Below are 16585 nucleotides of genomic sequence, written 5' to 3'. Positions count from 1 at the left end.
TGTCGGATATTTGTCTTCAGCCAGTTATAGTAGGTATCTACTACCTAATGTACTTATTTAATGTAAATTTTGAACTGTTATCTGGCCAATTTTACTTGGTACTCCATGCCAAAAGGGCTGGCTAATGCCGCTATTAATGCTCGATATGTTTTTGTCTTTTACTGACAAATTGCTTTTCACAGTAATTGCAAGTCTCTTTACAGAGAAAGCAAGCAATAATGCTGTCTATTCCTCAGTGTAATGGGTTATGTGGCTTAATACAATGTTGTAAAATTGTCATGAAAATTTAGCCACCAAAACCTACTCACCTAGTCCTTACCAAGATGACAGCTCTTCCTGACAAGTCTGGGGTGGGAAAATGTTTTACTCCCCCATTAAAAAAAAAAAAAAGCTTGCCCTGAGTGACTAAATAACTAGAATTTTGCATAACCCATTTTATTGTTTCAAACTAGGTAAAATAGTTTTGTGACCTTCCCCTTGAAAACGACTGGTCTTTGAACTGAGTGATTAACCAAGTCATCTGTGTTTGCAGTAGTTTCAGGTTCCTGGGTCTTGGTGCTATGATCCATGATATGAAAGAGTATTATGATATTTCTATTTTGGCTAAGTTGGCCGCCAGACAGTTTGTTTACATTTGCACCGTCGCCTGCAGCTCCCAGTGGTTGCAGTTCGCCATTCCCGGCTAATGGGAACTGCAGGCGGCTGTGCAAATGGAAACCAACTGTCTGGCGGCCCGCCAGTGGATTACCCTGATGGTCTGCTTGTGGCCCGTAGGCCGCAGGTTGCCCACCACTGATCTAAATGAGTTAAAATAAATTGTGATGGTTAATCCAAAATCTTGTAAAGTCCCACGAGATTTAGGACTGTTATATTACACTTTGACCAGCTGTCTATTTACTGCTGAAGAAGAAACTGCAGTCCAGTCTCAAATCTCTTTGCACCTTCTCTCTCTCTCCTTCCAGTCTTTGTAGATTTCTCTAATTTTTTGTTGTTTTGTTTCTCTATTGAATCAAGCTAATGAGTAGACTGTACTTACTTCATCTGTTGCAGTGATCGTTTTTGAGCTCTGCTTGTTTGTTTTTGGCTAATTTACACTTGTTTTTTGAATAGTTTAAATATGGTCTTTAATTAGGGCCTGGCTGTTTGTCATTTCCATCAGCATCTGTAAACTCTGTTAAAGCTACCACTGTCGAACAAAAGAGCTGTTTCTGTCGTCTTCACACTTCTTTGAATGTAAGCAGTTGAAACTGCTGAGCATTCATTTTTCCTAAATTTTTCATTAAAATAAAAAGATTCAAACAAATTCCAATAGTCAAACAGGCAAGTTTGTAGAGATGAAATTGGGTGTAACTCCCGAGCTATTTCTAACTGTCCCTTCCATGTATTACAACAAGGACCACTATCAGTCTACTCGATGCTGGGACTTCTAATGTCTTCAAGATTATTAGGCCTAAAGTTAGCATGAACATAACTTAACTTTGGTTACATTCAATTCCCATTTCAATGCTTTACAAGTTACATGGATTAAATTCTGTGCTCTTTCATATTCTGTGCAAATTTGCTGAAGTCAAGAGGATTGCATGAGCCCATGGCAAGTATTTCTAAAGTTTAAACATTTGTTCCAAAATCACCTTCAATTAAAATACATTATATTTATGATTATTTTAACCTTTCAAACATATATATATACACACACATACAAACTGATACCACAATCTTGGTAAATACAAATTAGTGGAAATAATTTCCCACTTTCTGCCAATAGGTGGCACATGTGGCACTAGTAATTTCTACATTTGCTACAGTGCATATACGAGCAGGTATGGACTGCATGTACCATGATGACAGTAAAATGTTTTTTTCTATTTATTTTAATGATTTAATCATTGTGAATTGGCTGTGATGCTATCCCATCCTCCAGGTCAGTGTCCACAGGCTCTGAGTTAATGTCCACTCTCACCCCTTCATGGAGTCTGGCTTTATTGGTAACACAAAAACAAGAATACAGCATAACCCTCAGCTTAACCTCACTTACCAAGCTTGGCAGTTCCTAATATTTCCCTCTGAGACTTATTCTGTCCTATTGCCTTAGTTAACTGTAGGCCCTAAAAGAGGCTGGCTCCTACCCCCATTCTATCCTGGTTGGAGATTTCTGAATCTATTTGCCAGCATGACTTGGGAATAGTTACCCTGAATATTAATGCAGAGTTTTAGCACTTGTGTCCCAGATGATCCAGAAGAAGATCTATGTTACAAATCATACTTATTTAATACACAAATGCAATAGTTTCAGCTTGTGCTTTGATTTCCAGGTCCTGAAAAGCTACAGATGTGTAAAAGAGATGGATATGGTCTTAATAAACCACAATCCAGATACTCCTCATTTTATATCCTAACTCCTATGTTTTTGAAAAATTCACAATTCTGAGCTGAAGTGTAATACAGTGTTCCAGCAAGGAATTCTGGGTAGAGTGTGCCTAAGCTACTGGAGAGACCTGGGAGAGTTCAGCTCTAGCCGTGGGCCTAAGGCAGCTGGGCCACAAGGCCCCACATCCCACAAGAAATCTGTGCCTTGGAAGTGTGCCTGAGAAGCCAGACTTAGAATGTCTGGATGTTGCTCAGATTTAAGAAGCCTGGAAGCACCTGGGATCTAAAGGTTGGGTCTAGTACAGCAGCCGGGTGACTGTCCCACAAGGGTGAAGAGCTGCAACAACCTGCTCTGTGATTGAACAGAGGAGGCCAGTCTTCGGTGTTGTCAGTCTGGCACACATCACTGAAAATTAAAACAAACCAAACAAAACCAGATCCTGCCGTTCCACCAGATATTCCAGTCAGAATTCTGAGATTTCAGTCAGAAAGACTGGATATTTTGAGATTTGACCTCCCATCCACAGAAGAAAGATATTTGATTCTCGATCTCTCTCTCTCTCTGCTCCCAGAGGAGGACAAGTTACATAGGAGTTTGGTAAAGACATGCTCTATGTGTGATATACCCTAGTTTTAATAGTGTTTAAATTAGCTCTCACTTTGTCCGTATTTCCCTGCTTTCAACAGCCTTGCTCTTGTTCTCACAGTCACTTGTCACATGCACTCATTTCACTGATGTTTGTTCTCTCACCTCTGAGAGGAAAACAAGAACATGCTGTATTTTGATAGTGGAGCCCTGTGATGGGCAAATAGGCCCCACACTGACAACGAGGGGGTTAAAGAGAGCCCGTGGACCTAGTTAGCCCCACTCTGCTACACCTGCAGCAAATGCTAGGCATGGAGAGGGGAGTTAAAAGGAGACCTATCCTAGCTCTGGGCTGACCAGGAAGGAGAGCAGAGCTCTGCCTCTCTTGATGGGCGAGAGGCCTGTCTGCAGCCCAGAGACTGGCTAGCTTGCCAGCCAGATAAGCCCTTACTAGAAGGGATGACAAGACCCTGGAGGATCAGCAGAAGCATGGATTGTTTGAAGACAAGTCCTGAACAGAAGGGCAAGGTCCCACCAAAGGTTCATTGGACGACTGTATTTTGAGTTGCAGGATTCCTGATTCCCTCTGGACCTTAACACCCCAGAAGGGATAGGACTGAAGCGTGCCTTGGCCAGAGGGCTAAAGCACTGCTGCCTCAGACCTCCCAGAGACCGCAAGATACTGGCAGAGACCCGCAGCTGGGTGAACTATATCCTGACAGGCCACAAGGAAGTGCCAGAGCAGCCCGGTCACAAGCCCCAAAACATCTCTGTTTTCAAATTACCCGAAATCTGCAACCTACCGCTTAGTGTGTGGAGGAGAAATGATTTTTCCACACAAAAATATCAACTAAGTTTACATTTTATTTAATTGTTACCATCCAGAAAAAAGTTGCCTTGGAAACATGGGACTTGGTTTCCCTGTGAGATGTTGGAAGGAGTGAATGACCTCCACAAATCCCTACATGTGGATCATGTCATGTCCTCTAGGCACCTGCAGGGAGCTAACAGCATTTTAAGAAGTTTGAATTCCATCCATAATCTCAGTGCATATAATCCATGCCTTTTGTGACAGCCTCTAGGTTTGTACTTTTCATTCATGCCACGTGAGCTTCCTTTCAGTGTAGAGCTGGGACTTTTACCATGATGCGTTACCAAATGCATTAGCCCAAATGGCAGTGCTCTGTACCCATCGGCTTTAAGGAGGAGGAAATTGGGTAATTGTAAACCTACAGTATGAAAGGAATTTCACACTCAAAGAACTCTGTGCATATTCATATGTTCACTTTCATCCATAAAAATGCAAGTAGATATCTACTGTTCTGCATTTTTAAGACTACACAGCAAAAGATATATGACTAAGAAAATAAACACTACTACAGGGCAGAAGAATAAGCAAACTTTTGACTTGATGCAATAGAAAACGAAAGAATATTCCATGTGTAGTAATAGTTCAGCTCACTCTGTGTCTGACTTAGTGATAAACTGGTAGTTTTGCCTGAATATGGACTGTAGGTTCAGGCACACTACCATGCACACGCGATTTAAGTGATGTCAATGAAATATTTTAAACAACTATGGGACAAAAATGAAATATTAAACAGGGCCAACCAAGTGTATGATCCAGCTAGGATGCGATTACAAGATATATACAGAGGGCCAGCTCCTCATCAGGTATAAATTATCATAGCTTCATTGACTTCAGTGGATCTATGCCAGCTGAGGATCTGTCTCAGGTGACAGCACCTGCTATCCATAGGTGCTGGAACTAGGGGTGCTGCCACACCCCCTGGCTTGAAGTGGTTTCCATCATATACAGGGCTCACAGTTTGGTTCAATGGCTCTCAGCACCCCAACTATACAAATTGTTTCTGCACCCCTGCTGCTGTCACCACCACAACTAAACAAACAGGTATGGACCCAAGTCACAAAGTTTGGAATTGAACTTACCCATAGTTTGGGGGTGTTGCTTTTGGTTTAGACCCATATCTTTGGTAAATAAGCTTTTGAATTCAACACTCAATTGACAGGTGTGCTGAAGTCCACAATAAATATTGTGGAGAAAGGTTTGCAAACAATAATTTCCAAACAGCTCTTTAGAACACAGGGTGACCTTTGTAAATGTTAAATGAAACAAAAAAGTTGATTGATGGTGTGTAGTGCTTTGTCCATTCCTGAGAAAAACCAGGGAACCTTTTGAAAGTCAATTTATGAACTATAGTCTTGGCAATAAGATCAATAGGGGTGAAAAAAGGTTGGCATAAGGAATAAACAAACTAAGGAATAAATCCTATACCATGTCACTAGAAGAAGGCAGGCCCTGCAACACCATATTATCTTTTTTACAAAATCTAATCTATAGTGGATCAGTTGCTCAAGTTTCTAACTTCCTGTATACAAGGGACCAAAAAAAATAAATAATTCAGAGGAATATACTGAAATGCTGTATCATGTACTTCAGAATAAGAAATACACATGTAAGCTGAAAAGGAGAATCACATTAATTTAGCCACAATCACTTTACATTATTAGAGCGGGAAGGAGGTCTGAGAAACCTGTATGTCTGTCTCAGTCTGCATGTGCCTTGTCAAACTAATCCTGCAGGTTCTGGCTGCAGAGCTCCAAGCCCTGAAGGTTCAAGGCCTCTGCTCCCTGCGACTACTGGCCTCTTTTCTCCTTCCTCATGGTCCATTCACCTTGGAAATATTCCGGGGTGGGGTGAGGCTGAAATCCTCCTGTTCCTCATCTTCTGGAACTGGGTGGCCACCTCTTTTAGTATTTCTCCAAGGGCTATAATGCTTCTTGCCATTTCAGTAGGCAAGGATGCCACTCCTCAGTTTACAAAGATATTGTGGAGTGCAGGAGCTCTGTCCCTCCTTCTATGCTGCAGAGGCAGGAGCATTGAACAGCCTGCTCCAGTTGCAGCTGCTCTGGAACATCTCCTACCCTTCCATATTGAACTTTGGGATAATGTTGTCCCAAAATATACTGTGAAATTGCTAAGAAACCTCCTCTATTTCTGTAGTTGAAGATCATGGACTCAGCATTGAAGCTAGAAAAATCCTGGGGCTCTCTAGCAGTGGTGTAAGGGTTTCTCAGTTGTCTCAGCTCCAGAACCAGTAGCAAGTGGCTGCAACAGGAGCAAGCTATTTCCTGCTAGCACTCTGACAAGAAGGGGTTGAGTAATTAGCTAAGCAATGCCTATAAAGTGACAGTGGAGCTACCAAGTGACCCCCAAAGAGAGCCACCCATCCCCAGACAAGCAGAATTGAGGGAAAAGCATTGCAGGCTCTCCTACTCTCCCATGACAAGTATCCACTTCTGAACCCCATTCTAGCAGCTGCAGCCTCCCACAGCTCCCCACCCTTGCAGGTACCTGGATGAATCCCCTCCCGCAAACTTGTCCTCATCACCGTGACTACAGTCTTTCCATCCAACACTGTAGTTCTCAAGTCAGGAGGTAGCATGTTGAGCCCCAGTACCAAAATATCACTTCCAGTGAAGGATATATTGAGAGCACTCCAAGAATAGTAAGCAATACTCACAATGATTCCGATTCTGGGCTACATTTAACTGTATAAATACTAAGGACTTGGTATAAACTGAGCTCAGGAAAAGAAATGCGCAGGCTCTCAGAACTTCTCCAGGTCTCCACAGGGAACGTCTGTTCCTTAGGTTTCCTGAAGTAAAGTACTGAATTTTTGAGAACTAGGCTAGATTGCAACAGGCCTTAGCGTGGGTTGCTCAGACTGGGGCATGAATGCACAGAGAGCCTTCCCACCATTTTTCACAGCCGTGCTCTGGCCTGTCACGGCTGCAGGTCAAGGGAGGACCAGGACTGCTCTCTGAAGTGAGCCAAAGGGGATGAACAGAGGAGTGGCCCCAGATCCACATCCGTTCTGCACCTGCTGACTAAGGCGGCCAGACACGGCAAGGGGAAGTGGGGTGCAGCATGGTGCAGTTCTGTGCAGTCCTCCTGCATCCCAGGCTCTTAGTGAAATTTCCTTCATTTTGTGAAACAGGAAGGAGAAAACATACTCCCTATCTAAATGTAACACAGGGTGGGGAGCAATTTGTGGCATGGAGCATACCGTCTTTGAAGCAAAAGGCATGTCCACACAATATAATGACATGACAGGATCTAGCTGTTCAATAAAGAGTTTAGTGATATCCCATAGATGAAATGTTTTTTAATAATTAAAAAAAACACATGCCAGAAAATGCTGCACCCTCTATTGCTTTTTCTAATATAATCAATAAAGATGACATGACAAAGTGACAAGCAGAATTGCTACATGGTATTTGACCTATTTGTGATGCAATGATTACTTTGGAAAATGCAGTTCGGGATCATAGTGTAATACTTCAGATTATCCACTGGGAATCTGGGGTGAAATCCTGTCCCCACTGAAGTCAATGGGAGGTTAGTTATTGACTTCAGTTAGGCCTGGACTTCACCCCTGGTTTTTAAGCAAAAACTTAAATGTGCTTCAGAGTCTATTATTCCAAAGAAGGAAGTTAATGATCAACATGTATTAGGCTGCCTGTCTTGTTTTAAGACAAAGTGCAGTACTTTGAACCAACCAAAAGTGAAAGTATAGTCAGAGATATAGGAGTGGTTGTTGGTTGATCTCTGAACTCAGCTGGGGGGTGGGGTGGGGTGGGAGAAATGGAACATGCAGATCACTCCCAAAGACAGGTCTAGCTACACATATTTATGGTATCAAAGAGAGTAAATATCTCCATGATAGAAGAATTTCATTCCAATGCTTCAGCCATTATATTTGACAATGTGCACATTAATGACCTGATTTTCAGAAGCACTGAGCTGACTTCAAGGGGTGCGCAGCAAACAAAGAAAGTATGGTCTGATTTTCAGAAGTGGATTATTAGACAATGTGAAACATAAGAACATATTCATTCTGGTTTTCAAATAGTTCTTAAAGACATTTAAACATCCCTAGTTGCAAACAGGAATTATTTACCATAGGTGTGGCTTCTGTGAAATCCATCAAAAGGTCACCTGGCTCCAAAGTAAATGTAATTCCAACATCCGTGGGGCTCTAAAGGCAGAAAAAACCCCACAAGTTGGGTAAATATTAAATATTTGTAATTAGAGTTTAAAATATATTTAATTAAAGAATAAATTAGCCCAGTAGATTATAAATTACACATACAGTTTTAAATGTGTTTTGATAGGTGAATCTGGAGAGATGGACAACAAAATTATATATCTTTGAAACCTAAGTAAATATTCATTGAGTACTCATCCAAAGCCCATTGAAATTCATGGAAGAACTCCCACTGACTGCAATGGGCTTTGGATCAGGTACTAAATGTCCTAATTTTCTAGCTGCTGCCAGTATACATAGTATAGTATAAGTATATTGCTACAACAATTTCATATTAAAAACTACTCCCAACTGTAAAATTATAGTTAATACTGTCATCTCATAAGAACATTTAACCATAGCCACTTTCTGTCTTCATATCTATCATCTCTAATCATTTCTCACTCTATTTACGTGACCCCATCTTTGCATGTTACCTTTGCACCAGGTGATATCTGGGTTTGTCCTTCTGACATTTGTGGTGTACACGTTTTCTGTGACACGGGAGATGCTGATGAAACAGATGTCGATGCTGCTGCAGCCGCTGCCAGTGCTGGAGGAAGGTCGTCTTCATCACTGTGGTTGTTAAAAGTGCATGAAGCTCCATTCATTACAAGGTATAACAGAATTTTGTTTTAACTTGCTTTGGAGGTATGAGAGGCAGGGGGAAGGAGAAGAAAAGGACAATCTGGACACCAGCTACAGTGCTTTTGAATGTTCACCAGGCCAGGCATAATTTAATATTTACAGCTAAATTGGCAAATAAATTGGATTTTCTTTAAACTTTAATGATTTCTCAATAAAAAATACTGACTAAACATCAACAACAAATGCAAAAACTTCAATGGCATGTAGTTTCAAATCTAACTTGATATTATGTACAAATAATTAACATTATGACTGAAAATGTATTTGATTAAAAACATACACTGGTGACTATTTCATATTACTTTTTCATTTTATAGCTTTCATTTTTGCATTTTGCTATTCTGTAGGGTTTGCTGTATTGGTAAGAAAACCCTCAAATAGATATACAGGATCAACATCAGCCCTGGTATAACAGTAACAGTGAAGTTACCAGAGTGGATTTGGCATGCAGTATATGTATTTCCATTTTCAAAATACCTTTAAAGGGCAGTTCTACTCTGAAAAGTAACTGTAAAAATAACATGGGGAAAGCCCATGTTTATTGAGAACTAATGACTCCAGATCAAATTTGCTCCGTTTACAGAGAAGCCATTTCTTTTAAAAACCAGGCAGTCAAGTTGGGTTATTTTCTTCTCACACATGGTCACCAGTAAAAGAAATGCTGCAGAGCATATTGTTCCCTCAGTTACCATTGCAAAAGCCCACTGATCACAAGTCATTGACTTCAGTGTGGTTTGGGTCAAGTTTTTAAGTCCTCAATTATCCATGCACAGTGGGGCCATAATTTTGCCTCCAGGACCTTTACTACTGGTGGTGATGTGTGAAGAAAACAAAACAAAACCACCACCACCACAAAAATAAAATAAAATAAAATAAAATAAAATAAAATAAAATAAAAAAGCTTGGCTGTCACAATCCAGTGCAAGTTTGCTTCTTTTTATTTGTAAAATGAGCAAATAACCTGGCACTTACTGAATTACAATGCACATGGAACCCTGCAATGCCAGTTTGTCAGGCACTTTTCAGAGAAGGCCTGTACTTTGGTTTTGCTTTAATCCAGGACTGTGCACCTATTGTTGCTGTCCATATAAACACTACTAACACAAGTTACATGAGACACTGCCCAACACTATCTCAACAAAATTGCTATGTGGTTTGGTTAATACCAAGGCTTTTATAAAATGACTAGACTTTGCCAGCTAAATATTGTCTCTTCCACAGTTCATTCTTTTCCATGGACGAACAATAATTCATCACCACAGCAGAAGAGCATGTATGACACACTGTTTTCGTGTTTAAAACAAAATATTAAAGCTGCTGAGTTTATTAAATAGGTATTTTATTAATGCAACAAGCCAGATTTGGGCTCCTGGCCTAGTTAATCTCTTTTATAAATATGCAGCTGACATTTTCTCAGTCCTTACACCTCACACTCAGCAAGGATAGTCTGGCTCTCTCCCCAGCCTTGCTGGGTAAATCTGTTCCTTCATACTCCTGTTTTGTGGGGAAGTGGAAATTCTTTCAGAATCTGCCAATTCAGAAAGGCTTCTTAGGTCACGTCCAACTAAACTGGGGAATGAATTTGTATTCCTATCTTATACACACTGTGCTATTGTGTTCTAGCTACAGGTTTGAGCACAAGACTTTTTACCACTCTACTCCTTTCACAGCACTCCTCCTTTCACTTTTTGTACCCGCAATCCAGACACCAGATGCTAAATCCCATTCCCACTGAACTCAATGGCAAAGATCACATTGACTTCAATCAGAACAGAATTTGGCCCCTGAAGAAATAAATGTAAGGGCTAGCTTGTCAAATACTGGTGCCTTAATTTTGCCCTCAGTATTTGAACACGAAGCCATAGTATATGCAAAACCTACACATGCAAGTACCTAAAGAAGGTTGTGCAGTGGGAGTGTGTTGGCTCCAGAACCCAGAGGTCAATGGATCAGAACAATTGTCTGCTAGTTTGCTTCTCATATGCGGTCAGACTATGATCAGAGTGGTCTCTTCAGACCTTATTATCTAATATTCACATTGTACTTGCAATTATTTATTTTGAATGGGCTGCAAATGCAGATTTTAGTTTTGCTGGTGTGAAAATGTGAAGCTCGGAGACTCTATAATTATACATGTTATATAAACATTTGTTAAAAATATGTAATTTACTGTTGGTTTTGTAGCCCCTAGCATTTTAATTGCAATCTTCTACTGAATTCCAGTTTTCTTAGGGGGCCATCATACTGGTGCAAGGCTGGAGAACTGAAAATCTATATTCTGATATTTATACAACGAAGGTGAGATTTTCAAAAGCTCCAAAATCAAAATGTGAAAATTCTAACCTGAATCTCCATAAATGCATTATTTTAAATACACTTCAAAATATTGATTTCTTCCACTTGTGTAATTTTCCTATTGCTTTCATTTTCTCTTGGGTTGCCAATACTATTCCTCTTATCTTCACATTCACCATGTTTCCAACGCTTTCTTCTACATTTAAACTGATGCATTCTCACCCTCCCAAAGACAGCTCCTTCGAACAATTTAATACATGACTGGAATTTCTGTGGGTTGGCTGTGGCTACTATTCTCATAACCATCCCTCTCAATGGCCTCTTATATCATCTTCATTCTCTGTAACACAACCTCCTCCTCACCCTCATCCATCTCTCTTCTCTTCATTCCCTGTCTCCTTACCCTCCTCTTAGCTACTTCTCCCCATCTGTCTTTGGTTACCAACCTTCTCTACTGCTACTACCTTCTCTTGACCCCTTATACTCCCTTTCATTCTCACTGCTGTACCTGACGCTATTTCTTTCCCTCACCCTCGGTCATTGCTTTCCCCCAATAATCTCAGCTCACTGCCAGTTCTTATTTTCTTTACCAACTCACCCTAGCTTTCTTCATTATACTACCTTAGGAATTAACCTTCCTCCACTCCTATGACATTATTATAATGACATTATCCATATCAAAACTACCCACCTCCTTTTAGTCTATCACCCACCATTACAGACTTGCTCTGATTGTCTGATTTGTTAATGATAAATCTCTATTGGCACATGACACCTCCTTGATGATAGAATTGTCACATGCCTGACTGAGACCTGGCAACATAAGCACTCACTTCATTCCTCCCTCTGAGGATCCTCAAGTTAGTTTACCTTCTTTCTGGAAAATTCTCCAGATTTGATGAGAAGGTGGGTGACATTGCCTACCCATAATTCAAATTCTTCCCACCCAAATTCACGCTAACCTTTCCCTCATGATCAACTCTCCTCTTTCATTACACTCCACATTCTGAAACTGTCTAATCTAGAAATAATGATGGACAATTAACTTTTTTAAAATCTATTTAACTGTTCTTCAGAAATTCTCTGACTTGATCGACACAATTGATTATTTTCTCTTCCAAACATCATCATCCCTACAGTCTTAAGTATTCCTATAGACTACTTTGACCCCTTTTCCTCTAGCTTCCTTTCTGTCTTGATTCCTCTGCAGCTTTCAAGCTCTCTCACCCACTAGAGAGCTCAACTGCATCAATTCAAAATTTCCCAGTAGTTCTCTGACCCTGCCATCAATGACCGCCTCTCATCAAATTGTGCTGAATAAACATTAATAGTATTTGCATTTTTATAGCCCCTTCTGAGGAACTCAAGCTGCTTTAAAACCAGTGATGAATTAAGCTTCACAACACCCTAGTGAGGTAGATCTGAATAAATTGAAGCACAGAGAAGTCAAGTTCACAAAGAAGTTTGTGCTTTAACCTCGATTAGAATTTAAATCTCTTGACTACCAAAACTGTGGTTAAACCATAAGACCAACCTTCATTTCCAATGTATCTGTCCCACTCATTATCTTCTCAAATACCTGGTCCCCTCACAGTCGTTTCTCAGTCCTTCATTTGCTCACCTTGTAAACAAGTTTCTGATCTCTAGTGTCTCAAAATAGCAGGGCCACCCGGGGGGGAAGGGGAGGCAAGTGGGGCAGTTTGCCCCAGGCCCCAGGCCCTGCAAGCCCTGGCCTGGCAGCGGTCCGGGTCTTCAGCGGCATTTCGGTGGCGGGTGGGCCCTTCAGTGCTGCTGAAGACACGGAGCGACTGAAAGGCCCCCCACCACTGAAATGCCACCGAAGACCTGGACCGCCGCCGGGTGAGTACAAGTGCCGCAGCTCCCCCGCTTTGCTCCAGCCCCCCTGAATCCTCTGGGCAGCCCTGCAAAATAGTGTGAGACAGATAGGTCTCTACACTTGTGGGAGAATTTTTCTCCATTGCGATACTAAATTTGATTAACTAAGGAAAGAGCTGTAAAAGCAGAGCCTAATTTAAGAGAAGCACATTTGTTTGAGACACACTGGATATTCACAACAAGCAGACAACCTCGTGAAAATCTTTCTGCAAAATGCTGCCAAATTCCATGCCATGTGTCATCTCCTATATTAGCAGGGAGTAATGTACCTTGCATTCCTTTCCTAGAGTGAGTTGTCAATTCCTCTCTTGAGTCTCATTTGCAACAATGATTTCTGATTAGCATGGGCTGATATACCATGGTGCAAGAGACTCATGTCATGTCTTGCTGGCCAAGCCATGAGGGTGTGTTCCCATATGTTAACCGTAGTATCCTGGTCAAATTCAAACTTGTGTACTTACTATATATTTTGACAACCTAAATCTCTGCATAGTTACAATTTGATTCAAGTTCTTCAGTTCTTTTCCTAAAATATTCTGAGATCTGTTTGATGTAGAATAGCTACTGCATTTCATAACAAAAGTGATTACATTTGGGAAAGTAACTCTCTCTATATATTTATTGGGATCTTTCTGGATGCAATGTGCTATACAAATGAAAGCTAAGTTAGTACTATTGCATAGTTAGTGTGATTGGGAAGATTAGTCCAGCCAGAGGAGCTGGGCATTATCATCTCACATTGTTTGCATATTCTGTTTTTTTTCTTCCTAATGAATTTGGTGTTCTTGGTTTATGTATGCTGGTATCACCCCCTCTTTCCTTCTGTTCGGTTTAGTCCATCCCCTCCAATACATGGTGCCAGTGTCTCCCTTGCCATAATGAGTGGTCCAGAAGAATGAGTATTAATATAACATGGTGGTTCCAGCCAAGGATCTCAAAAGATGTTACAAAAATGAATGAATGAAGTGTAATGCTTCATTGCTCTTTGGAATCAGGGATCAAACCTGAGACCCCTAATCCTAAGAGCACGAGCATCTACTGCTTGAGCTAAAAGATCAAGCTCTGTTAGCCAAGAATGTAGCAGTCTCATCAATCTCTATATGTGGCCCAGAGAGGGACCGAGTGCCATGCTGAGTGGGTTATATAAGAAACATAGCAACTAAGTATTATTATTTTCAGTGGAACAGCTGAGGCAGAGAGGGGTAAAGTGGCTGGCACCAGCTCATGCTACAGGAACAGATGCCAAATCTCCTGCCCTTCATGGAAAATTTCCTCCTAACCCCCAAAACCTAGGTTGGATTATGTTCTGAAGCATGACATTTTATAGGTCCTACCAAAACATGATTTTTTAATTATTTACTATAACAACTCTGGATACTAATGTCCAGTCCCTGTTTTCAGCATGATCGGCTGTGACTCACCAGCCCATATTGATTGATAAAACCTAAAGGAATTGAAATCTGCAGGTTTTGTAAAGCTTCAGTAATTTTGTCTACTTAAAATCAACCTCTAATTTCAAGTAGAAAAGGGATTTTTAGTTCCTAACTTCTACCACTGAGTAATGTTGCTGTTCACTGTTAAAGACAAGGGGCTTGCATTTTAGTGGGGTATTAAGTGTGTGTAGATTGCATATTCATTTAAGTACTAAGTACTTCAAGATCCTCAGAGATGAAAGGAACTATATCAATGTAAGATCATTATCATGTAATTGCACTCACGCCTTTCAGAAGGCATATCTTGAACAATAATTAGCACAACTTTAATTTTCAGCTTGATAGTAGAGAAAATCTTGCAAATAGTGCTGTACAACACTCACAAGCTATATTGTCTCGTTAACTTCCTCACACGAGAAACTTTAATTTCCTGCTTTTCTGTAGCACCTGTTGATGGTGTAGTTTCTGGCCGTACTGGTGCTGGACTTCTAAAAACAAGAAAAATGTTTGTGGTGATGGCTTTGTTTAAGCAATTTTAAGGTATGTCAGCAAAGTTATAATTTAATGACACATTTAACTTGAATTAGCAAGTGCACATTGGCAAATTTACCCTTTTCTTCCATTTGTAATCCAACATGCTGGTGTACACACACGTATTTTTCGTTCACAGTTGTACTGCCCTATATACCGTGTAACTTTATAAAGAAGCAACCATTTAAATATATTAAATCCATGCAAAACACAATAAAGACACTTCAGTGCTAACAACTTAAAACCCAGAAATGCAGTATTTTAAAGAGACCCAACAAATAGTTTTTGTAAAACTTTTTAAAAACATAAATATAACTAGAAATATATTAATGGACTAAAGAAATCATTCATCAAAATAGCCTTTGCTTGAAATTAAACATTTCCCTTCTGTGTCTGCAACACCAATACAATAGCGATGTGCTAGTGGATGAGATCCAGGGAACACACTAGAAACAAAAGAAATTGCAAATGTTCAATTTAAAGTAAAGATATATATGACTGATGGCAACATGAAGTAGCTGTGATTGTTATGTAAGAATGTGGACCATGGCTGTAGATATCAAAGTGGGGTCCTGATCAGAGAAGAGCTCTGCTTGCTGTTGTGCTAGCATTCTGTAATATTTAATAACCCAGCTTGCCTTTCAGATTCCATATTTAGTTTGTAGGAATGGTGATTAGGATAAAAATAATCTTTGGAATTGTGAAGTATGTAAATCTGATCTGGAAATCATTGAAATGCCAATAACATGGAAGTCCACAATGCTATGTTTTGGTGTCACTTTTCACTGAAGTAACGTTCAGATTGTTTAATAATTAGGAAAAAGAGCTATTCCATAGCACACCTCAATATCCTTTTAGTTCAAGAACTGCTGCAGGGAGGCTAAATGTGCAAAGACCTGTATAATGAAATAATCTGAGGGTCAAACCTCAACTGATGTAAACTGGTGTTCAGCTCCATTGGCTTCAGCTAAGTTATGTTGATGTGCATTGGCTGAGGATCTGGCTCTGAATGGACAGCATTGCCATTTCTAAAGCAGTTTCCTAATAGGGTAGTTTTCATTCATTACATAAATCCAGTGAAAGCAGGAACAGAAATAATCAAATATCAAATCTAACATGAGATACAAAGGATACGCACACAGCAAGCAATGAATTTATCACATAAAAGGATTTCAGACACATCAGGAACCATAAGATATTATAGGGATAGAGCAGGGAGGACCCTTACTAATTTATATCAATAAGTGGAAACCCCATTGTGGTTTTCTGAATATTGCAAAATCATAAGTGAATATAAAAAGTATTATTCCAAAATACACAAACTATTCCACTCATTTGACAAGTACAGTTTACCTTTATGACATTTCACAGTATGCTAGTAAATTTCCTGTTAACATATCCTGCAAAAATAATGGAATTTCAGTAAGAGCAGCCCCCTGTTACAATATTCTGCCATCAAATCTTTGTTCAGGGTCTGATCCAATCAGTCTTTCCATTTACTTCACTGCACATTGAATCAGACCCTAAGTGGCAGAGACCACCATTTGATTGTGCACATTATAGGAGCTGCAAATTAGCCAAGGTGTAAATTAGTGGAGGGCCTACTGTATTCTTACTTTAGATGAAAAGGAACAATAATAAAATTTAATGATACACTGCACTTTTATATGGATTTCAACCTAAAGATCCAAATCTCTCTCAGATTGAGTCCATTCCAC

At 40.1% G+C, this 16585-nt stretch overlaps 1 protein-coding gene across 2 annotated transcripts in view; it reads right to left on the bottom strand.

Moving 5' to 3' along the window:
• EPB41L4B (erythrocyte membrane protein band 4.1 like 4B) overlaps window positions 1-16585 on the bottom strand; it is a 290295-nt gene that overhangs the window by 35731 nt on the left and 237979 nt on the right. For both annotated transcript variants that reach the window (XM_045005334.1, XM_045005335.1), the window contains exons 20-22: window positions 14720-14824; window positions 8502-8640; window positions 7939-8016 (exon numbers count right to left, since the gene is read on the bottom strand). In XM_045005334.1, coding sequence (XP_044861269.1) covers window positions 7939-8016; window positions 8502-8640; window positions 14720-14824 — 322 coding nt within the window. The remainder of the gene's footprint in view (window positions 1-7938; window positions 8017-8501; window positions 8641-14719; window positions 14825-16585) is intronic.

The sequence above is a fragment of the Mauremys mutica genome, chromosome 2, assembly GCF_020497125.1.
Source record: "Mauremys mutica isolate MM-2020 ecotype Southern chromosome 2, ASM2049712v1, whole genome shotgun sequence".
NCBI lineage: Eukaryota > Metazoa > Chordata > Testudines > Geoemydidae > Mauremys > Mauremys mutica.
The sequence above is the reverse complement of the archived record's forward strand: the minus strand, read 5'-3'. Positions and strand labels throughout refer to the sequence as shown.